This window comes from Zingiber officinale, chromosome 3A (assembly GCF_018446385.1).
Source record: "Zingiber officinale cultivar Zhangliang chromosome 3A, Zo_v1.1, whole genome shotgun sequence".
Taxonomy (NCBI): Eukaryota; Viridiplantae; Streptophyta; class Magnoliopsida; order Zingiberales; family Zingiberaceae; genus Zingiber; species Zingiber officinale.
This window is the reverse complement of record NC_055990.1, coordinates 32410306-32433915: the sequence shown is the minus strand read 5'-3', so window position 1 is coordinate 32433915 and position 23610 is coordinate 32410306. Positions and strand designations below refer to the sequence as shown.

The following is a 23610-nucleotide window of genomic DNA, read 5'->3' as shown; positions in this document are numbered from 1 at the left end:
TAGATTAGATCAACCATGAGAGAGATTGAGTCAAGTTTGACTTGACTAGAGAGGAAGAGGTAGAATCAAGTTTGACTTGACTCTTTGCCACATCATGAGTGAGGTGGCGAGATGTGGACCAATGGTGTTGCTCCACATCATCATGGTTTGCCACCTCATGGAGGTTACAAGCCTTCATTGCATTTAATGTGGTCGGCCACATTAAATGAGTGTAGGTTACTCATTTGCCACATCATTAGTGAGGTGGCAAGAGGTGGACCAATGGTAATGGTCCACATCTTCATGGTGTGCCACCTCATGGGAGTTACAAGACACCTCTTAATGGCCTCCACTTAATTGTAATTAAGTGGAAATAGGGGTTACACAACCAAATGTGGCCGGCCACTTTAGTGAGGGGAAGGAAGTGAATTTTTGATTCAACTCCTCATTTTACTCCTTTCTTCTTCCTCAAGCTCTCCCTCTCCCTCTCCTCTTTGTTTGGCCGAATCTCACCAAGGTGCTAGCACACCTTTTGTGTGAGGTTTCTCCACCTACGTGTCCGTGTGGATACTTCTAGAGGACCGACGCTTGACGGTCTTGAGATCCGGCAACTCCTTGGACGAGCGGGAACGCGAAAGGGCACGCAACAAGGGTAAAGCTCTCAACACATAGATCTAGGAGTAGATCTAAAGTTTTTGAAACTCGTACTCATAATTTTCGTTCAGTTTTCCTTGCACGGATCTACGACTTTGGGTGATTCGGAGTTTCCGCGACGCGAAAAGCGGTTTTCGCGGCCCGAAGAACCCAACAGTGGTATCAGAGCCACGTGCAAGGCTTGTACGAGTTTATTTTTTGGTTTTATGAAAACTAAAGTTTCTATAATTTTCTGTAAAATTATGATTTTTGGGTTTTTATGAGTATTTTTCTCGAGTAATCGAAGCACAAGTGTTTAGACGCTTGTAGGCTTCGACTACCGGGAAGATTTTTCCAAAACGGTGATGTTTCGACCCAAATCTGTTTGGGACAGCGAGCGAAGGCGCTGTAGGATCGCTTAGGAGCAACTCACGATGGTTAGATCGTGGGTAGGGGCACTCCCCCTAACCCCGCAAGGGGATTTGCTTCGCGATTGCGCCCGAAATCGCTAATCGGGACCGCCGGGAAAATTCTTCTCAAAGGTTTCATCCCAAATTGTTTTGGGACAGCAAGATTAGGCACTGTTGAATCGCAAAGGAACCCTCGCGATGGTTAGATCGCGGGTAGGGGCGCTGCCCCTGGCCCCGCAAGGGGATCCGTTCCGCGATTGCGCCCGAAACCGCTAAACGGGACCGCCGGGAAATTTTACTCGTAAAAATTGTAAAAATTAATTTTAAAATTACAGAAAATTATGAAAATATATAATTTTGAATTATATATTAATTTTGTGATAGTCATGGCCCAAAACCCCAATATGATTGGATTGTGTTGTAATTCATAATACGGCCTGCGTGTCGTTATGTGTTTGCGCGTGTTGTATGTTTTTATTTTTCCGCGACCTGCGCGTCGTGCCTTTCTCATATATTCTGGTTGTAAATTAGATTTAGACTCGAATGTAACTCGAGTTTCAAATTGTAATGTACAAATTGGAGCGGTGGAGGGTCCACACGAGACGGAGTTCCGAGGCGGGCACGAGCAACACAAGGTGGTCAAAGGGAGGAGCTTGGAGAAGCTGTTGACCCTAGGTTGACTAGTCGATCTTCTCATTGGCTTGAGAAGATCATAGTAGGGCCATGACTAAATCACAAATAGATTAATTAATTGCTTGTGTATGTGATGCATATTTAATAAGTAGTTAATTAATTAGTGCCTTACGATTAGATTAGATCTAAGTCGTGCACATGATGCACCCTTGCGATTAGATTAGATCTAAGTCGTGCACAAGATGCATCCTTTTCGATTAGATTAGATCTCGATCGAACCAACTCTAAATGCCTAACCGTGTCGTGATACCTATCACTATCTCGATCACATGTATTGTTGAATCTGCCAAAGCAGAGCAATACATATTATCTTGGTAGGGTACGGAGGGATAATCTTGGTCCCGCCTATCAACGCATGGGTGAATACAAACTCAATTAGATTGAGTATTCCTAGTTGCTCGGTTAGATCGAGTCAACTATAGGCATTCTTCCAACGGTTGGAAAAGATAGGTCAAAATCACATCTATATTAACTCTCGGGCGTATTAGCCAAAGCTAACTCAAGTTTTAATATAAATACGGATATTGATTTTATAAACAAGAGTTGCATAGAGATGTAATTGGTAATCGTTACCTACCAATCATACTAAGCCTTGGGCGTATTAGCCAAAGCTAACTCAAGGGTTAGTATGATGTGGATCTTGTCCCACAAGAATTATAGTATTCAGTGGGAGCATCATTTAGTTAAAGGCCTAATTAAATGATTTTAAAAGAATATGATATTTATTTCTGCAAATTTTCTGTTGTAGATAACCATGACGTCGAATACGAACTCTTTCTCCCTGCGTTCTGTCCTTAAGAAGGACAAGCTCAACGGAGCAAATTTCCTGGACTGGTACAGGAACCTGAGAATAGTTCTCACTCAGGAACGTAAACTGTACGTTCTGGAGTAGCCCATTCCGGAGGCTCCTCCTGCCACTGCCACGCGAGCTGACCGGGATGCTTACAAGAAGCATCAAGATGACGCATTAGATGTGTCTTGTCTAATGCTCGCAACCATGAACTCTGAGCTTCAGAAGCAACATGAGTTGATGTGTGCTTACGATATGGTTGAACATCTTCGTCAACTATATCAAGGACAAGCAGGGCACTGGAAGAGGAACTTCATAGGATACTTGGAAGATCTTAACAAGAAGAGAAATAAGATTTCTACTTCAGGTATAAATGTTATAGAAGTCAACCTCTCTATTTCTTCGTCGTGGGTATTAGATACCGGATGTGCTTCGTACATTTGTACTAATGTACAAGCACTGAGAAATAGCAGAGCATTGACAAAGGGCGAGATAAACCTACGAGTAGGCAATGGAGCACGGGTTGCTGCTGTTGCTGTAGGGACTTATTTTCTATCTCTGCCTTCTGGGCTTATACTAGAGTTAGACGATTGTTGTTATGTGCCTGCATTGACTAAGAACATTATATCAGTTTCTTGTTTGGAGAAGAAAGGATTCTCGTTTATAATAAAGAACAAATGTTGTTCTGTCTATTTAAACGATATGTTCTATTGTAGTGCACCTCTAATAAACGGACTCTATATTCTAGACCTTGAAAGCCCTATCTATAACGTAAATACCAAGAGGTTCAAGTCTAATGACATGAACCAAACCTACCTTTGGCACTGTCGCTTAGGTCATATAAATGACAAGCGCTTATCCCAACTCCATAAGGATGGTTTGTTGGACTCATTTGATTTTGAATCATATGAGATATGCAAGTCATGCCTACGAGGCAAGATGACCAAGACTCCCTTTAATGGGCACAGCGAGAGAGCGTCTGATTTGTTAGGACTCATACATAGTGATGTATGTGGCCCTTTCAATGTCGCTGCTAGAGGCGGTTATAGATACTTCATCACATTTACTGATGACTTCAGTAGATATGGTTATGTGTACATGATGACACATAAGTCTGAATCCTTTAAAAAGTTCAAAGAATTCAAGAATGAAGTACAGAACCAGCTTGGCAAGAGTATTAAAATACTTCGATCAGATCGAGGTGGTGAATACTTAAGCCATGAGTTTTGTGACTATTTAGCTGAGTGTGGGATTCTATCCCAACTCACTCCTCCTGGAACACCACAGTGGAATGGTGTGTCCGAAAGGAGGAATCGTACCTTATTAGATATGATACGATCTATGATGAGTCACACAGATCTTCCGACATTCCTTTGGGGCTATGCTCTAGACACGGCAGCTTTTATACTCAACCGATTTCCATCCAAGGTCGTGATAAAGACACCATATAGGATATGGACTGGGAGAGATGCCCATGTGTCTTTCATGAGGATTTGGGGTTGTGAGGCTTACGTTCGACGTCAAGTCTCAGACAAGTTAGGACTCAAATCCGACAAGTGCTATTTTATTGGATATCCCAAGGAAACTAAGGGATATTACTTCTACATTCCCAGTCAGCACAAGGTAGTTGTGGCAAAGACCGAGGTCTTTCTAGAAAGGGACTTTGTTTCTAGAAAGACTAGTGGGAGCGCGTTCGATCTTGAAGAAGTTCAAGATGCGAACAATAGCACTGATGCCTCGATGGAAATTGAACTGGAACCACAAAGTGTTGTGGATGTGTTGAGGAACAACAACTGGTTCAAGTAGACATACCTCTTCGCAGGTCTGATAGGGTACGTCGTCAGCCTGAGAGATACTCATTTCTCTTGTCTGACCATGATGACATTGTGCTCATAGAGGATGAGCCCACCACCTATCAGGAAGCTGTGATGAGACCAGATTCCGAGAAATGGCTAGAGGCCATGAGATCCGAAATAGAATCCATGTACACCAACCAAGTATGGACTTTGGTTGATCCACCTGAAGGGGTAAAATCCATTGGGTGTAAGTGGGTCTTTAAGAGAAAGACTGACATGGATGGACTTATCTATAAGGGTCGCTTGGTAGCTAAAGGTTTCAAGCAAATTCATGGTATTGACTATGATGAAACTTTTTCTCCAGTAGCGATGTTTAAGTCCATTCGGATCATGCTTGCTATTGCAGCCTACCATGACTATGAGATATGGCAGATGGATGTCAAAACTGCATTTCTGAATGGAAACCTGCTCGAGGATGTGTACATGACACAACCTGAGGGTTTTGTAGATCCACAGCATACTAGCAGAGTATGAAAGCTGCATAGGTCTATTTATGGACTAAAGCAAGCTTCTCGGAGCTGGAATCTTCGTTTTGATGATGCGATTAAACAGTTTGGTTTCATCAAGAACAAAGATGAACCTTGTGTCTACAAGAAGGTTGTAGGGGATGTAGTTGTCTTCCTCATATTGTTTGTGGATGACATACTACTCATTGGGAAGGACATCCCTATGCTTCAGTTTGTCAAGACCTGGCTAGGGAGTTGCTTCTCAATGAAAGACTTAGGCGAGGCATCCCGCATTCTAGGGATACAGATCTATAGAGATAGATCTAAGAGATTGCTTGGCCTAAGTCAGAGTACATACATTGACAAGGTACTCCTACGGTTTGCCATGCAGAACTCCAAGAAGGGATTTCTGCCGATGTCACATGGCGTGAGTCTTTCGAAGACTCAAGGTCCCTCTTCTAGAGAGGAGAGAGACCGCATGGATTAGATCCCTTATGCCTTAGCCATAGGATCAATCATGTACGCCATGCTATGTACTCGACCTGATGTCTCGTATGCTTTGAGCATGACGAGCAGATATCAGTCAGATCCAGGTGAAAGTCACTGGATAGCGGTCAAGAATATTCTTAAGTACTTATGAAGGACTAAAGAATATTTCTTGATATATGGAGGCAATGATGAGCTAACTGTAAAGGGTTACAGTGATGCCAGCTTCCAGACCGATCAGGATGATTACCGATCGCAGTCAGGGTTCGTGTTTTGCTTAAATGGTGGTGCTGTGAGCTGGAAGAGTTCAAAGCAGGACACGATGGTGATTCTACAACAGAGGCCGAGTATATTGCTGCATCGGAGGTAGCAAAGGCGTTTGGATCCGCAAGTTCATCATGAACTTGGGGTGGTTCTAGCATCGACCCAGTTGAGCTCTATTGTGACAACAATGGAGCTATAGCATAGCGAACCTCGCTCACACCAGCGGACCAAGCACATACTACGGCGCTTCCATCTCATTCGAGAGATTATCGATAGAGGAGATGTGAAGATTTGCAGAGTACCTACAGAGGCTAACATCGCAGATCCCTTGACCAAGGCTTTGGCACAGAGAAAGCATGATGGTCACACTAGGTCATTAGGCCTTAGAGCCTATATTGATTGGCACTAGTGCTAGTGGGAGATTGTTAGTTAGAGCCCTAGAGCCAATCATTTGATGATTGTATGGACTCATTGTATCATATTCTTGTATATTAATAAAGGCATTTGTTTGGTTATTATACTTATTTGTATTAGTGCCAAATAGACTAAGTATAATAGCGTCCTTGAGTAGAAGGTTCATACCTATATCAATCGATTAGTTGAATCGATAGTGAGATGATATAGGGAACACTACTCTAAATCATTCCTAGTCGAGTATTAACATTCAGGGACAATGTTAATACAATAAGACTAGCATGTAGGTCAGCTCGATGACTTGATCTCACAAGTCATGGATATAGAGATATCAAGCTGACACATGGGTATGCATTAGAGAATGTATACTGAATGACCCGCCATGAGAAAGTATCATGGATCGTTATATGAGTGTCATATATTTTCTCATGTGGCTATTAGTATGACTATTAGTCCTTTGACCTGAAGTCACCATGGATCCCTACATAAGGAGTTATGTACTTTGGTTTCGTCAAACGTCACCCGTAACAGGGTGGACTATAAAGGCGATTACTGGGTATGTAACAAATTATGCAGAGGGATGTGAGTGATGTAGATGGGATATATCCCTCCCATATGACGGGAGCGACATCAATATTCTTGATAGAGTTAGACCACGAAGTGCATGGCCATGCCCAAATGAGTCAACATTAGATGTTGAGCTCATTTGATCGAGTGAGTCTACTTGGAGTTCAAGATTTAGATTGATTAGAGGATGACACGGTCTATGCCTCATATTGATCAATCTAGATGTCTAGGATAGAAGGACAATGCCACATATTGTGAGGAGTCACAATTAGTAGTCACAAGGTGATGTCGGATTTCGACATTCTTGTAACTTGGGTAGTAATGATGTGTTGCTAGATACCGCTCATTACTTATGCTCCTAAATGGGTTTAGGGCATTGCCAACGTTACAAGAACCTATAGGGTCACACACTTAGGACATTTAGATGGAGATTTGGTTCATATGATGAACCAAGAGGATTAGATTCATTTGATGAATCAAATTGAATTAAGAGTAATTCAAATTGGGCTAATTGAGTTAGACTCAAGTTGATTCATGTATTTAATGAGTCTAATTTAAATTATGACTCATTAGATCAATTTAATTTAATGAATTAGATTCATTATATTAAGTTAGCTTGAATCAAATGGTTAGATTAGATCAACCATGAGAGAGATTGAGTCAAGTTTGACTTGACTAGAGAGGAAGAGGTAGAATCAAGTTTGACTTGACTCTTTGCCACATCATGAGTGAGGTGGCGAGATGTGGACCAATGGTGTTGCTCCACATCATCATGGTTTGCCACCTCATGGAGGTTACAAGCCTTCATTGCATTTAATGTGGCCGGCCACATTAAATGAGTGTAGGTTACTCATTTGCCACATCATTAGTGAGGTGGCAAGAGGTGGACCAATGGTAATGGTCCACATCTTCATGGTGTGCCACCTCATGGGAGTTACAAGACACCTCTTAATGGCTTCCACTTAATTGTAATTAAGTGGAAATAGGGGTTACACAACCAAATGTGGCCAGCCACTTTAGTGAGGGGAAGGAAATGAATTTTTGATTCAACTCCTCATTTTACTCCTTTCTTCTTCCTCAAGCTCTCCCTCTCCCTCTCCTCTTTGTTTGGCCGAATCTCACCAAGGTGCTAGCACACCTTTTGTGTGAGGTTTCTCCACCTACATGTCCGTGTGGATACTTCTAGAGGATCGACGCTTGACGGTCTTGAGATCCGGCAACTCCTTGGACGAGCGGGAACGCGAAAGGGCACGCAACAAGGGTAAAGCTCTCAACACATAGATCTAGGAGTAGATCTAAAGTTTTTGAAACTCGTACTCATAATTTTCGTTCGGTTTTCCTTGCACGGATCTACGACTTTGGGTGATTCGGGGTTTCCGCGACTCGAAAAGCGGTTTTCGCGGCCCGAAGAACCCAACAGCTAGGACTTGCTCACCAAGTGTCCGGTTAATCCCTTTGACCCACTTGGACTTTCCTCCTCGTGTTAAGTATCCAGTCAATCCCTTTGACCTACTGGGACTTTTCACCTCGTGCCAAGTATCCGGTCAATCCCTTTGACCTACTTGGTCTTTCCAACATCAGATGTCTGATCAGCCTTGATCCTTATGGATTTCCTCGTGCCTGGCTTCACTCACCAGGACTTCCTTCTGCATAGCTTCACTCACTAGGTCTTTCACCTGGCTTCACTCACCAGGATTTCCAATCTACCTGGCTTCACTCACCAGGATTTTCAATCTGCCTGACTTCACTCACCAGGACTTTCCTTCTGCCTGGCTTCACTCACCAGGACTTTCTAGTCAAGTATCCAGTCACTCTTGACCTACTTGACTCTTCTTCACAATCTCCCCACATGAACAATTGCACCTGCAATCTCCATGTGTTATTTATATGTATTGTCAAACATCGAAACCCAAACATCAAGACTCGAGCTTAACTCAGTCCAAGCTCAGTCAACTTGGTCAACCTTGACCTGGGGAACATTGCACCAACAATTATAAGGTATGCGCTTAAAGTCTTTCCTAGAAATATACTGTGAGCATCTATGGTAGATGCTTAAAAGGTTTTCAAGGACCTTTCAGTTATTAGATTAGACTAGTTGTTTTTTGAATTTGAATTACACGAACAAACTAATGCTACTTCGACCAAGAAAGGTATCTCTGATTGTAGAAAATTCAAACACAAGGAGCCAAAGCCTAAGCCTAGAATAGAATTTAAATCCAAAGATGAATCAAATTAAGGAGAAGTTGAGGAAATAATCTCTGAACTAGTTTGGAAAATGCTTAAGAAAGAAAAGATGATCCAATCCAAGGGAAAGCAACTAGGTTCCATTCGAACCACAAAGCCCAAGTCAAAAGTGACCTACTACGGCTACAATCAGAAAAGACACTACAAGCTAGAGTGTTCAAACATAAAGGAAAATAAAAAAGCGAAGAAGAAGGAAGACTCTAAAAGCAACATGAATCGAGCCGTCTGACGAATTAGACGAGGAAGAACAAGCGAGTTTTCTGGACTACCGATGCAAGAACAAGTGGCTGAGATTAAATCCGAAGTTGAGTTCGAGACTAAAATCAAAGCCAAGTCTGGGTCCAGCCATGAATCCGTATCCGGTTCAGAAGTCTCCAACACTAATGTAAGTCCTGCTTTAGTAAATAAATTGTATAACATGATTTCATATTTAACTCATAATTAGCCAAGTCCAATGTCCGGGTCAAGTCACTCCAAAAAGAAGGTAAAAGCCCTTAAGAAGGAGACTAATCCAAGTCCTTTAACTGAACCAGTTCAAAGTGGAACTTCAACTCAAGTCCAACAACTTGAAAAAAAAAATTATACTTTAAAAATTCAAGTTAGAGAACTTAAGAATTTGTTGGAACGATTCACCTTATGTTCCAAAAATCTTGATATAATTCTTGAAAAACAAAGGAATATATACAATCGATTTGGACTAGGATACAAAGCTAACCTGTGATTTAAATCATACTTATCAATTTTAAATCGAAATAGAAACCAAGTCCAAACATGAGTCCCTAAAACAAGCTTGATTAATCAAGTTGGATCAAATCACTATTGGATACCCAAGGGTCAAATTCACTACCTAGATAGACCTTATCGAGACTATGACCTAGGAGGAGTGTAACAACGCAATTTTCCCTATTTCGAGTTCCAAATATCCATAAAAATATTTGGAAATGCTTTTAAAATATTCTAGAGATTTTTAGAAATTTTTAGGGTATTTTTATGTAATTTTTGGAGGTCGTTTAGTATGTTTACAAAAAGAAAGAAATTTTGACAAAAACTTTTGAAGACGAGGTTCGAACCCACGACCTCAGGTCGGACTGACCCAAACAAAACCGGCCCAACCAGCTGAGCTACACGGTATTGTTAATCTAATATGGAGAGAATTAGATTTAAAGCATGGTTATAATTATAACCCGAGTATAAGAAAGGGAATTAGGTTTTGATTTTCCAAAACCCAAAACAATTTCTCCCGAAATTGTTTCTCCCCTTCTCCCTCGCGACAGCGCCGTCTCTCTCGGCGGAAACCAAGAGTAAGCTGGGTCTTGGGTCTCCGGCGTCGGCGAAGCCTTATTCCAGTCATCCTTCACCGTGGGTGGTTATCCCGACGGAGAGGAGCTCGCGGGTACAAGAGGAAGCCAAAATTTTGCAAGCCGCCGAGCCCTAAAAGTCTTCCCCTTTCTTATTCTCGGTTGTAAGCGCAAGAACGAGGTAAGTACTACTCACCTGTGGTAGGAGTAGCTTCCGGGTCTGTGTTTTCTTGGTGATTTCTGAAATAGGCAGTATTGTGGATGTTAGGAGTTTAGTCTTCTCTCCTTGTCTCGGCACATACTGGATTAGGGTGGTTAGGGCTTAGTTCTATCTCTATAGCATTCAATATGTGCTGTTTTGGAGCTTGCCAGGGACTTAATTCTCTTTGTTGTTCTCGGAACATGCTAAACAGGATTTTGGTTGTTAGTAGGCTAAGTGGTAGTTCTGAAGATCTCTTGTGGCTTGTATTGCTGTTGTAAACCGCATAAGGATTTCGGTTGCCTTTTTTTGGAAACCCTAGGATCTGTTTAGGAGTTCCGAAAACTTATTTACTGCCTTAGGGTTGCTGTGGTAGCCTGCTTAGAGGATCCGGCCCTATGCATGTGTAGATTTGTCTATTTTGGTTGCTCTAAATTGTTAACTACATGTTAGAATGCTTTTAGAAGAAATTCTGAATTTTTCTAACAGTAACACGAGTAAGATCAGTATTTACATGGCATGAACAGACCTTAAGCTTAGGTTTGGGTTTCCTTGACGATTTTACCTTAAGCTTAATTGATTGTATCTTCTGTGCCATTTATGAGTCATTGTTCTTTGCAGTCTAAGAGCATGAGAAATTAGAAAGCTTAAAGTAGCATTCAGTTGTCTATTTTACAGCATGTTTAGAAGGTCCAAAGTTACTTTCTTTTACTCTATTCTATAGCATGATTAGTAAGTTCAGATGTGCTTTCTTTTCCTTTATTTACAGCATGTTAGAAGTTCAGATTTTACCTTTCTTTTGCCTTGTTTGATAACATGCTTAGAGAGAGTTTAGATTGGTTTCCCTTGTATTATTTTTTATATAGCATGCTTAGTTAATTGTAATCCCATATTTGTTAGGTATATCTAAAGGATTTCAATAAACTCTAATAAAGGATTATGAGGAAAAAAAAATGAGTAAAGAAAAGACTAGAGACTAGTTAAAAAGAGATAACTAGTAAATTAAAGTAAGAGGCTAGTACCCGACTTCCAAGGTTATCGTTAAACAAATCCAGGTGACCAATTCCAAGGTCTTGGCCCTGGTAAGACCAATGTCTTTACCTCATAGAACTAGAGGCTCGCTACCTCAGTCACTATTAGAGAGCGCGCAAAACAAAGATGGTACTAAGCCGGGGCCCAAAGAAAAGAAAAGTAAAGAAGAAAAGAAAAGTAAGAAGAAAGTAAACGAGAAATTAAAAGATTAATTTCTGGTACAAGGATATAAGAAAATATAATAAGTTTTATGCTTAGAATAGATAAAAAGTTAGTTTCTTTAATTCTAAGCTTACAGTGTTAATTTCTTATTATCCTGTTAGATAGTGAGCATGTTTAGTATCTAGTTTCATTTTCTGTATACCATGAGCACATGCAGATTTGCTTTAGCATTTCAGTTTCAGTATTATTGCATTACTTTTTATGCACTTCGAGTTTTGTGAGATAGATTAGTACTTACTAAGCGTTTTCGCTTATAGTTTTGTTTTCTTTCCTCCTACTGCAGATAAAGGAAAAGCTAAAATATAAAAAGGAGGCGACAGGGTGGTGGTGATGATGAAGGTGTGTGGTGACTGGACTGTGGAGAGATCCAGAGTTAATTGACAATATTGTCAAAAACCTTCTGTTTAATTCTCCTTAAGTGCTATTATGAGTTGAGACTGTATTTGAGTTTATTCTACACTTGTAATTGGTTTACTTGTGTTATTTATGGAGTACCGTAGTTGGTTATTTATGCTAGAGTAGTTCTTTCTTTTCACTGTTATTTTATAACTGCGTGGTTGTGGAAAATGTGATCCAGTCGCCTGTGGCTGCGTATATGTCTTATGTATCATGGATTTGGTCACCGGTACAGGAGATATTCTGTCGAAATTTTTCGGTAGGAATTCCTCTGAACCGTGATAAATCTAACTGATTCTAATAATAGCGTCAGTGACACTAATAAGTAGAGTAGTAGTTAGGTAATAATCGCCCTTAGAGAGTAGTAGTAAGAAGGGTGGGTTGTTACAAGGAGCCAATAGAAAGATTGTATTTTCTTGATTTGCATGATTGATTGATTTATTATTTTCATATGCATGCTTAATTTATTATCTGCTTAATTGAGAATGGTTAGATAAGGACTTAGGCTTGATTGAGACTTGCTTAACCTAGTACTAGGATGACACGAGATGATAGTATATTAAGAAAGCTTAGTCTAGGAGTCAAGTAGAGTAAGGCATACTCTATTTGGTCTACTTAGCTAAATGGAAGTAACTGAAGCTATCTCTCTACATTCTAGACTAGTTAGACTAAGATTTTTCAATAAGAAAGTTAAATATTCTTTAAAAAGGCTTAATTTGTTTAGAGCGATCATTGCTCCGATACTCAAGAAGATCCCTGTACCTCGCCATACCCTGAAAGCTAATTTTTGAAATGTGTATTTAATTGACTAACGATTAAATCTGAATCTAACTCAATCCTTAGTGCCAAATTAAATAAAAAAAAAAAGATAAAATAATCATCTCACAAAACCTATAAGATTCTATGTTTGAAAATCTAAAAAAAACTTAGATAGATTTAGGTCAAACTCAAACTTTAATTAATCAAATTAAAACTTAAATTTTAATTAATTAAACTCAATTTAATTTATTAATCTAACTTAATTAATTAATTCAATTAAACTTAATTAACTAAAGTCAATCAATTAATCTAAACTATTTAATTTATCAACTTAATTAATCAAACTTAATTGAAACTTTTAATTCTTAACAAATTAATTAATCTAATTAAAACCTTTAATCAAACTAAATTAATTTAACAAACTTTAACTTAATTAATTTTATATAATTACTTAATCTACTCAATCAATTTAATTCAATCTAACTGACTACTTTAATTAAATTAATCTAAAACCTAATTAATTAATTAAAACTTAAATTTAATTATTAAAATTAAACTTAATGATTCTACCTTAATTAATTAATCAGAAATTCTTTTAATCAATTAAGTTTAATTAATTAATATTAAACTAAATAATTAATGAAATTAAACCCTAAATTTAATTTAATTCAATTAAACTAAACCTAATTAATCGGGCATAACCCAATTAAAACTTAATTAATCAACTTCACTTAATTTATCAAACTCATTTAATTAATCCAAAATTTAATTAATTCAACCTAACCAACCAACTAACTCAATTAATTTATTTAATCTAAAAATCAAGATAAAATAAAATTAAATAACTCTAATTTTAATTAACTCAATTAATTTAAAATTAATTAATAATCAAGACAACTCTATACTTAAATATTACACTTAGATAAAGGAGACTGAGTTAAAACTAAGTAGATCTAAGAATCCTCAGTTATAATAAATGGTTTGTCTAAGTTTTTTTATAAATTATTTGAATAATCTAGTAAGTTGTGAAAATTAAGAAAAAAAAGATAAATGACTAGTTTAGACTTGAACAAATTATGAAAAAAAGGGAATAATGTAAATATGCTTATAAAACAAAAATGATATACATGCTTGGACTTGAAGGGTCAAATTAAACTTGCTTATTTATTTTATATCCTTAATTATGTTAATTTTTTCTTAATAAAAATCTAGTCAGACTTATACATACGTTGAAAAATCTATTAGAATAAAATATTTTTTGGGGAGCTTGTTTCTAAATTGAAAATCTTTTTGAAAAACAAGTCTTACGTACAAAATTATTTTAAAAATATTATTTGAATTTTAAAACATTCTTCCTACTTATAATTTGAAAATGTCATTTTAACAATATTTTCAGAACATTATCTTTTTTAATTTCAAAATATTGTTGAAAATTCCTTTGAAAATTATTGTTCAAATTCAAAATTTGTTGAAACTTATTGTTTGAGTATTTGAAAAATATTGCTTGAAAAAACACTATATATATGTTTTGAAACAAAATTCTAAGTGTTTTTTTTCAAGAATTGGAAATATTTTTTTAAACCCTTAAGTATGTTCAAATCCAATTTGTTGTGATTTTTTTAACCCCTGTGTGTTTTTTTTTATATATGTCAAAGGGGGAAAGATGAGTTAAAAGTGTAAGTATTTGTAAAGACCTTAACTTTAGGGGGAGAGGTTAAGTTAAGAGGAGTTAATTTTGAAAATAATGTAATATTACCTTTTTTTTTTAATTGTTATATTTTTCATTAAATTTGAACCGGGTTGCCATAATAAAAAATTGGAAGGTTATTAGTGCAGAGAACACTAGATGATTGAACCTAAATTTAAAATTGGCAAAGGGTTGTTGTGATCTAATAGCTTATTTAAGTGTGCAGACAAGTCCTAGTTGAGTCTAGGCAAAGAAACTCTGGTCAAGGGATTGGGCACGAAGTCCTAGTCAAGGAGTTGGGTATGAAGTCTTGGTCGAGTGGAATGGACAGAACACTTAGCAGATCGAGGACATTGGGCGGAAGTCATGGGGGTCACAGACACTAGGTGGAAGTCTAGGCGGGTCGAGGATCAACGTCTAGTGGAAGTCCCGGAGGTCAACACTAGATGCTACGTAAAAATTCAAATAGGTGTTTGGCAAAAGGTAAACTCTCTTGAGAGAAGTAGGTGAGGATGTGTTCCTCGTTGAGTCACGGGGTATCCAAAAGTTAGGTCCTGACAGTCCGCAACTGTCAAATAATATTATTTTATATTATATTATTTTTCTATGCTAACTCTGTGATGTAGAATACTCTTTAGCCTAGAAGGGATAATCTAGGTACCTGGAAGGATCCAAGCGTCTCAAGTCGATACAGACCCTTGAAAGGTATTCGGGTGCCTCTATCACCTCGACACACACACAACAAGATGAGGTGGCAACTTCTGGTTGGTCGGTGCACATCAAATTCAAGTGTCTCAAAGGGATTAAGGCGCTTGAGATGAGATATAGTCGACCAGGAGGATCTCCACTCAAAGCTCGCCACATCAGCAACTGAGGCACCTCAAAGGGATAGAGACACCTAAAAGCGGATAAGCTATGACGAGCTTAGATCAATCAGTTTTGATTGAGGCACCTCAAAGGCATAGAGGCACCTGGATCATCCTATATAAAGAGGTCTCAAGCAGTAGTTGAATGAATAACTCACACTCATTCCGAATGATTTTGAATAATCAAACAAGCTTCGTGCTGCTTGGAACTTCAACTACTATGCTACAACACTCTCTGACAACTACGCCTACTAATTATTGATATAATTTATTTATGCAAAAATTATATTTTCATATTCAAAGTTTTGTACTAGATCGTTTTAATAGTGAATTGCCCAATGAAAGTAATCAATGATTGTGAGCCTTGGAGTAGGAGTCGTCACAGGCTCCGAATCAAGTAAAAGAAAATTGTTAGCATTGTTTTCCTCTTTGTTTTTAATTCCGCTATATTATTCTCTCTAAGTTTTACAAAAAAATATGAAAAAGTCATGAGTACTCCCACACACTGTCAATCCATCAATTACCAATTGATTTGAAAATTTACCGTATGAGACTATATAATTATATATAGAACTCACACTTAAGAAGCTAAAGCTTCCTTTAAGTTCTATAATTTAATTATTATTTAATACTAATTAATCCATTCTTACATGAATCATTGTTTAATATTATTTATTTTGATGTAGGCAAATCCTAATTAATTAGAAATTAAATTCTAATCGATTAGAAGTTAAACAGTTTATACGTGAATGAAATTGAATCGATTATTTGAAACTTTTAATCGATTGAAAATAATTTCAATCGATTGATAATTGATTCTGTCACGAGTTTAAGGTTGTTAATCGATTGTACATCAATCCTAATTTATTGAAAGCATCAACTAATTAGTTGATCGATTCCAATTGAATTTGTCACGATTTCAACCTGTTAATCAATTAGAAAAAATTCTTAATTGATTGATAGCAAGATTTTATCGTGAATCAAGGTTTTTAATCAATTGGTAAAATTGTTAATCGATTAGTAGTCTTAATCAATTTATCGGATCGATCAGAAGTCGATCCTTTATTTAATCCCATCATCGTAATCAATTGGTGTTAACTGAATTGATTGGATCAATCAATTTCATCAATTCTGTTCTCTATTTTAGACTTGGTAATCGATTGGCTGACCAAGCCAATCGATTAAACCATCACGATTTGGCTTAAATTTAGGTTAAACGTGACAATTCTTCCTGGAGATGGCAACGGTTCACCACTTCGTGAAATACACGAATGACATGGAATATCAAGTCTTTCCTAGGTGTTCTATGCAAAAGATTTCAACTATCAAATACGTGAAAAAGCCTAATCTAGCATGAAAACAAAGATCGGCGAAAAAAATAGTATTGCCATGATATCGAAAAAATAGAGTCTTGGCTCTCATACTAATTGATCAAACTAGAGTTTTCTCCTTATCTTGAAGGATCATCTGAGATCTACATTCAATAACCTGACACCTAATGTTGTGCCCAAAGGATGTCCACATATCTCTACAATATCGTGATATTGTTCACTTTAGGACTACACCTAGTGACTTTGTTCTTAGACTCTCTCCAAAAACCTCATGCTAATAGAGATGTTCTACATCCTTTTAACCTCATGATCTTTACCAAATCTTTTCAATATGGGATTTTGATTAAACCTCAACACCTAATAATTTTAAATTAGATCATTTAATAAGTTTCGGTATCACAAATCTTAAATCACATATGAACCCATCTTAAGGAATTTAATATCCAACAAAATAAAGAGGAAATATCTTTTACATCCAAAATTAATCAGACAATTAACTCAGACGACTTAGAAAATAGGTTCAATTATTTGAAGCAATGCACTAATTAACAACTCAAAGCTCAAGCTGTAGTATTAATTCAACGCTATTGCTCCATTAATTCTTTCCTAACAACCAGACTGTAGCAAATTCGTGGTACATAGCAATCAAAATCAAACCAGCTCACAATATAATTAAGCAAACATGTGATATATGAAGGCAACTGGTCCAGGCAAATTAATTAAAGATAGTGAATTAGAACAATCAACATTTTGTTTTTTTATTTGAAAAATGTGAAGCTAATTAACAACGACACCATTCTAATCAATATACAAATTAAAGCACGTTGTCAATGCGTTATTAAGAAAAAAAATGAATATTAAATAAGTATCATGTGGACTGGCATAGTTGAAAATTTAAAAATTATGAATATCCTAAGATATTTAGCCTTTATTTACTTATTTATTTATTAAAAAAGATTTAAGCACCGAGAATACTCTATCGAGCGTGAGAAGTTGAAGTGAAGCGGCATTGTTAATGATAGTTAGGACCCACAATAAGTGGCGAATCTAACCTTAGATATGACACTGCACGTGTTAGCTCTAAAAAAAAACCACATGTAAGTTATTTTATAAAAACAAAAAAAAAAATTGGAATGAAAAATCTAAGATGTTAATTATTGGCCACGAGACTCTTGTGCTTCAGGATTACCGTGATGACTTTAGAATTAATCGGTACAAAAACGATTGATTCGTGTTTTCGGCTCTGTCTTGGTGCGAAGCTCCACGATACGGCGGCCATCAATTGATCAAAAGAACTTTCAATAGCAATATTAATTGAAAGGGACCAATTATGATGACGCAACTGCCTAAGTTGCGTCCACGTAAGGGTAGTTGCCAATTTAATTTTGCTCCCCTCGTTTAGACGTGGTGCCTTCGCAACCCGAGCAAACAGCTGGGTTTGCCGCCGAACTACCGAGCACTCGGAGACATTCTTCCAACACATCGTTTGGACCAAGCTTTCGTATCGGATAGCCGAGTCTAATTTTGAAGTGTTTAAATTTATTTGATAAAATAATTAAGTTGTATTTAAATGATTATCAAAAGTTTTTATTTTTTTTATTATTTAAAGTTTTTTTTTATTTTCTTTTAATTAAAATCTTAGTTAAGTTTAATTTGAGTTGATTTATTTAGTATTGTCGAGTTCTGAATTTACTTTTGTCGATTATTTATTTTTATATATTTAAATTTATTTAATTGATTATTGATCATTATTATTTATTTATTATTTTAATAAGAATTTATGGATGCACATGCATAAACTTTATGGGTGATGGTTGTTCATAAATATGATTTATTATTAACGAACGTTAATCAATTTTTATCAAATTTAATATTAAACTTATTGATAAATATTTGGTTAGTTTTCGTCCGTAATTAATTCACTCTGTGAACCATGTTTGGTTCAAGATTATGTGATTACTATTAATCGCATAACTAAAATCATAGGAAATGAAAGCTGAGGTTGTTTGGTTCAATTTAGTAATAAAATTTTATTTATTTAGAGATTTTAATATATATAACTTGGTGTAATATTTTACCATAGGGAGGCGCGGCCTGGCGGGTGGCTGGTGGTCGGCGGCCGGGAGGGTGGCTGGCGGTCGAGCAGGTGGCCAGCGATGACGAGGCGCAGTGAGGAATGGTGACGAGGCGCGGTGAGGTGCTGTGACGAGGCGCCGCGAGAACGAAGAAGCAGGAGAGAAAAAAAATAGAAATGTTGTATTAAAAAAATTAAATAATATGACATGGCAGTTGGTCCGTAACAATCTGCAGGATAGAGTCCGTAGTATAACAATTCTCTATATATATGATAATATATATATAATAGGTTTATTAGGCTTTAGGTTAAGTTTATTTGATTTCTCAATTAAAGTTAGGAGTTGAGTTATTTAATTTATTAAAGTTTTAATCAAATACTAAAGTAAAAAAAAATATCATTCATCATCTTTCTCCCCGCTTATTCCACTCTCGCTGGCCATCATCCACCGTTACAGCCTATCGCTAATCATCGCTACCTCCAGCCGCCGCATCTCTATGAGTCGCTACTGCACGCGCATGAAGCTCCGGCGGCAATCTGCACGCATGAAGGAGCGTGGTGTCTGTTGTCGCCACCTGCATCGCCCTGTTGCCAATCTTGCATTGCCTAACTCGTGCTCAATGGCTTTGATTGTGCTCCGATCGTTCAAAGGATAACTTTGCATAACCTCTAAAATCGAAAAAAACCTTGACAGCCCGAGGTTTTCTGATTCCGAGTCGAATGCCAAGATTGATGATACTTGTTGATGTTTTAAAATGGAGAAAAACTTCGAACCATACATGGTTATCGTGGATAACCGTTGGTGGATAATCAAGGTTATCTACGATAATTCTGAACCAAACATGTCCTTAAATTATTATTATTATTATTATTATTATTTGATAATCTAAGTATAAGCTCTTAGATCTCACTAATTCAGGAGGTAATCTGTTCGATCTCATAAAAATTTCCCACTAATCAATGGGGTAAATCAAGAAATGCAAATGGGTCCTGATAGATGACTTCACAAGTTTTTCAAAGTTCCCAAATGTAATGTATCTTGTGTGAGATTTAAACCCTTATTATCTAGGGAATCCATCTGACGCAACGATAATCGTTGAAACCTTGATTCGGTACGAAACTTGAAATAATCTTCTAAAAATATGTGGATAGATATCCAAAAACTTACGATTTTAAGGGAAAAACTTGGAAAAGTTTATTGATCAAAACAAGTGCCTTAAAATCAACTAAATAAACAATTTAAATAGTCTAACAAATCTAATGACGTAAAAGATAAAAATAACTTTAAAAAATATTAAAATTCTTCAGAGCTCCCAAAAAGATTTTAATAACATTTTTTTTAACCTAAGATTGCATCCTTATAAGAAACGAATTAATCAATTATAAATATCTATATCAATTTTAATTTGATATATTAAAAATCACATGATTCAATCCCGTGCTAAAAGTTATGACCTGTTACAATTTATTCATGACTATTGATCAAAATGATTCCAAAACTTTAGGCTTTCTTGCTCCACATCACTATCCAATCTTTTACCATGCTAGCATATCTCCAATCCAATTTGAGAGGTGCTTTCACTCAGATTTATTTTATTCATCTGGATGAGTGAATCATTTATTACTCTTATCCTAATCCAATTAAATAAATAGGGAAGTGTTTATAGTAGATGGTCTAGAAATTCAGCATCCTAGATTATGTATTCAGAGAAAAAAATTTTTAACTTGGGGTCGAACCATTAATATATGAGTTACAACTTATCTCCCTTCGCCTTACCGGGCCAATTAAATCGATCTCGGAGCATGAATCGTATAGTGAAGTAATGTAAAGTTCTCGTACATTTGCACATGCATTGTGGTGGCCGTCCATGATGTTATCTGTTAATTTGTCCTAATTCCTTGTTCTTCCTGACAACTCACTCTCCCCCCATTGAATCCAACATTATTTCGTTATTGTCCGAAGAGATTGCTTTAAAATGATCGATTGGCTTCACTGCACTGCGACCGGCTCTCGATTTAGCAATGAAGAACGACGACGTCCATTCATTTTTCTTGGTCGTCGTCCTCGTGCTTGCGGCGGCCTTGTCGCCCGCAGTCGCCACCGCCGCCCAATGGCAGCTCCTGAAGAGTAGCATTGGCGTGTCGGCGATGCACATGCAGCTTCTCCCCAACGACCGCGTCGTCGTCTTTGACCGCACAGACTTCGGCCCGTCCAACCTTTCCCTCCCCGACGGCCGATGCCGCGACGACCCCCGCGACTGGACGCTCAGCCACGACTGCACCGCACACGCCGCCGAGTACGACGTGGCTACCAATGCTGTGCGCGCCCTCACCTTGGAGACCGACCCCTGGTGTTCCTCCGCCACCCTCGACCCGGACGGCCGCCTCGTCCAGACCGGCGGCGCCAACGACGGTGAGCGCGCTGTCCGCTACTTCAACCCCTGCTTTGACTGCGACTGGAAGGAGGAACCCGCCGGACTCGCCGCCCCGCGTTGGTACGCCACCAACCACGTCCTCCCTGACGGCACTGCCATCGTCGTCGGCGGCCGCTCCCAACCCAGTTTCGAGTTCGTCCCTAAGAACAGAATTACCTCCGCCGTAGTCCTTCCTCTGCTCCGCGACACCAACGACCCCGGCGAGCTCAACAACCTCTACCCATTCGTCTACCTCAACGTCGACGGCAATCTCTTCATCTTTGCCAATAACCGTTCCATCCTCTTCGACTACAACACCAACACCGTCTTCCGTGAGTACCCACCAACCCCCGACGGTGACCCCCGGAATTACCCCTGCGCCGGCTCCTCTGTTCTCCTTCCCCTGCCGCCATCGGGAGACAACGTCCAAGTCCTCATATGCGGCGGCGCCCCGCGCGGCGCGTTCGTGAAGGCCTCCACTCAGAAGCTCTTTGTCGGAGCGCTCAAAACGTGTCTCAGGATGGGCATCAACGACCCCTCGCCGACATGGTCGATCGAGACCATGCCTTCGGCGCGGGTGATGGGCGACATGGTCCTCCTTCCCGACGGCGACGAGGTGCTCATTGTCAACGGCGCCGCGGCCGGGTCCTCCGGGTGGGAACTCGGCCGCGATCCGGTCTTGGCGCCGGTGGGGTATCGGCCCGGCGCCCCGGCCGGAGTCCGGTTCGAGGTCAAGACCCCAACCACGGTGCCGAGGATGTACCACTCCTCGGCCGTGTTGCTCCGGGATGGCCGGGTGCTCGTCGGCGGCAGCAATCCGCACGCATTCTACAACTTCACCGGCGTGGACTACCCGACAGACCTCAGCCTGGAGGCCTACTCGCCGGAGTACTTAGCGCCAGAGAAAGCGAAGCTGCGGCCAAGGGTGGTTGCGGCGCCGAAGGACTTGGTGTACGGGGAGCGTTTCACGGTGCGGTTCGACGTGGCGGCGGTGAACGAGAAGCAGGTGCGGGTGACAATGTTGTCGCCGTCCTTCGCGACGCACTCGTTCTCGATGAACCAGAGGCTGCTGATCTTGGAGGCCGAGGAGACGGCCCCTGCAGTAGAAGAAGATGAATGGGTGTACGAGGTGGCGGTGGTGGCGCCGAGGTCGGCGTTCATAGCGCCGCCAGGGTATTACATGTTGTTCATTGTGAACGGAGGGATACCGAGCGAGGGAATCTGGGTCCATATCCAACCGCAATAGTCGATTAAACGTGCACGAAATGCATGGTAAATTGAAGTAGTATATGCTTAATTAATTACTTAATTAATTAATTTAAAACCCAAGTTAATTAAGTTAAGTATGCCGTTAATCACTCTTCGATTTCAGCTTATGAAATAATGAAAGACAAAGACTTAATTATTGGAAGCTTCCTTAGTTTGGAATTGCTGGCTAATTGGGCTCTGTTTTAAGCATTTTCCTCGATTCTTTATTTTTATCTTGAAAGCTGATCAAATGAGAGAAACTAGAAAATCAGTCAAGAGATAAACAAAAACTTCTCTAAACTTTATGTTTTTTTTTTCAATTCATAGTCTCATGACGCATTGATGTTGATTTAAAACCTACTAGAGTTTAATTTGTGAGCGACGTGGCTCGAGAATGAGGTTTCTCAGCTGGAAAGTCCATTCAGGTTCATCTCCTTCAATGCAGTTTCTTCTCAACTGTGAAATCTCAATTCTCGGCGAAGGAATTTGCTCACAGGCAGAGATGAGTAGTATTACCAATACCAATTGGGCACAAAAAGTTGCCAGATGTATGATACTCCATAATAATATGCGATTATCGGTTATGGGCGTTTGAATTGGGCCCATAAGGAAAAGGAAGAGTGGGTTTTGAGCCTGGAAACGAGATTTCGAAAAGAGATGATGTTCGAGAGTTAACTTCAAAGTCGTATGGTACTTGGGAATTGATTCCGAAGTTATACGGTGCTTGGGAACCAAGTTTGGAATCGCATAGTGCTCAGGAATCGAGCTTGGGGTCGTATAGCGCTCACGAATGGGTTTTGAAGCCGTATAATGTTCAGGAACCATGATCGAAGTTGTGCAGTGCTCGACCTTATAATATAGTGCTCGACCTTATAATATAGTGTTCAGGAATCAGGTTTGGAGTCATATAGTATTCGGTTTGAGAATCCTATGCGTAAGAGATGGGATTGGAACCAAATGGTACTCGGCTTCTAATCCGGAAATTAGATTGAGAACCAAATGGTGTCCAACAGAACTGGTGGCTTAAAGTTTTGGAGGGATAGTGGGTGCAATGAAAGCGGACAATAGCAATGAATGTTAATACTCATTAATGAAACGTTATTAAAAATAGGAGATCATCACACCATTGAAATAGTAAAGTTGGTTGGCAGTAGAGGTGTAAACTAATTGAATCGTTGAAAATTTTAAGGCTCGAATTCAATTCAAAATACATATATTCAAGTTCAAGTTTGATTCGAAGTTTGAAAATTTTAGAATTTTATGTTCGAGTTCAGTTCGAATTAGGATTCAAGTTCGAGTGCG

The 23610-nt window shown here is 38.8% G+C and overlaps 1 protein-coding gene across 1 annotated transcript; it reads left to right on the top strand.

Annotated features, from left to right (window-relative positions):
- The first annotated feature begins 20654 nt into the window (after window positions 1-20654).
- LOC122053650 (aldehyde oxidase GLOX-like) lies at window positions 20655-22389 on the top strand. Its single transcript, XM_042615655.1, has one exon. The coding sequence runs from the start codon at window positions 20669-20671 to the stop codon at window positions 22304-22306; it is 1638 nt and encodes a 545-aa protein (XP_042471589.1). The 5' UTR covers window positions 20655-20668; the 3' UTR covers window positions 22307-22389.
- The last annotated feature ends 1221 nt before the right edge of the window (window positions 22390-23610 follow it).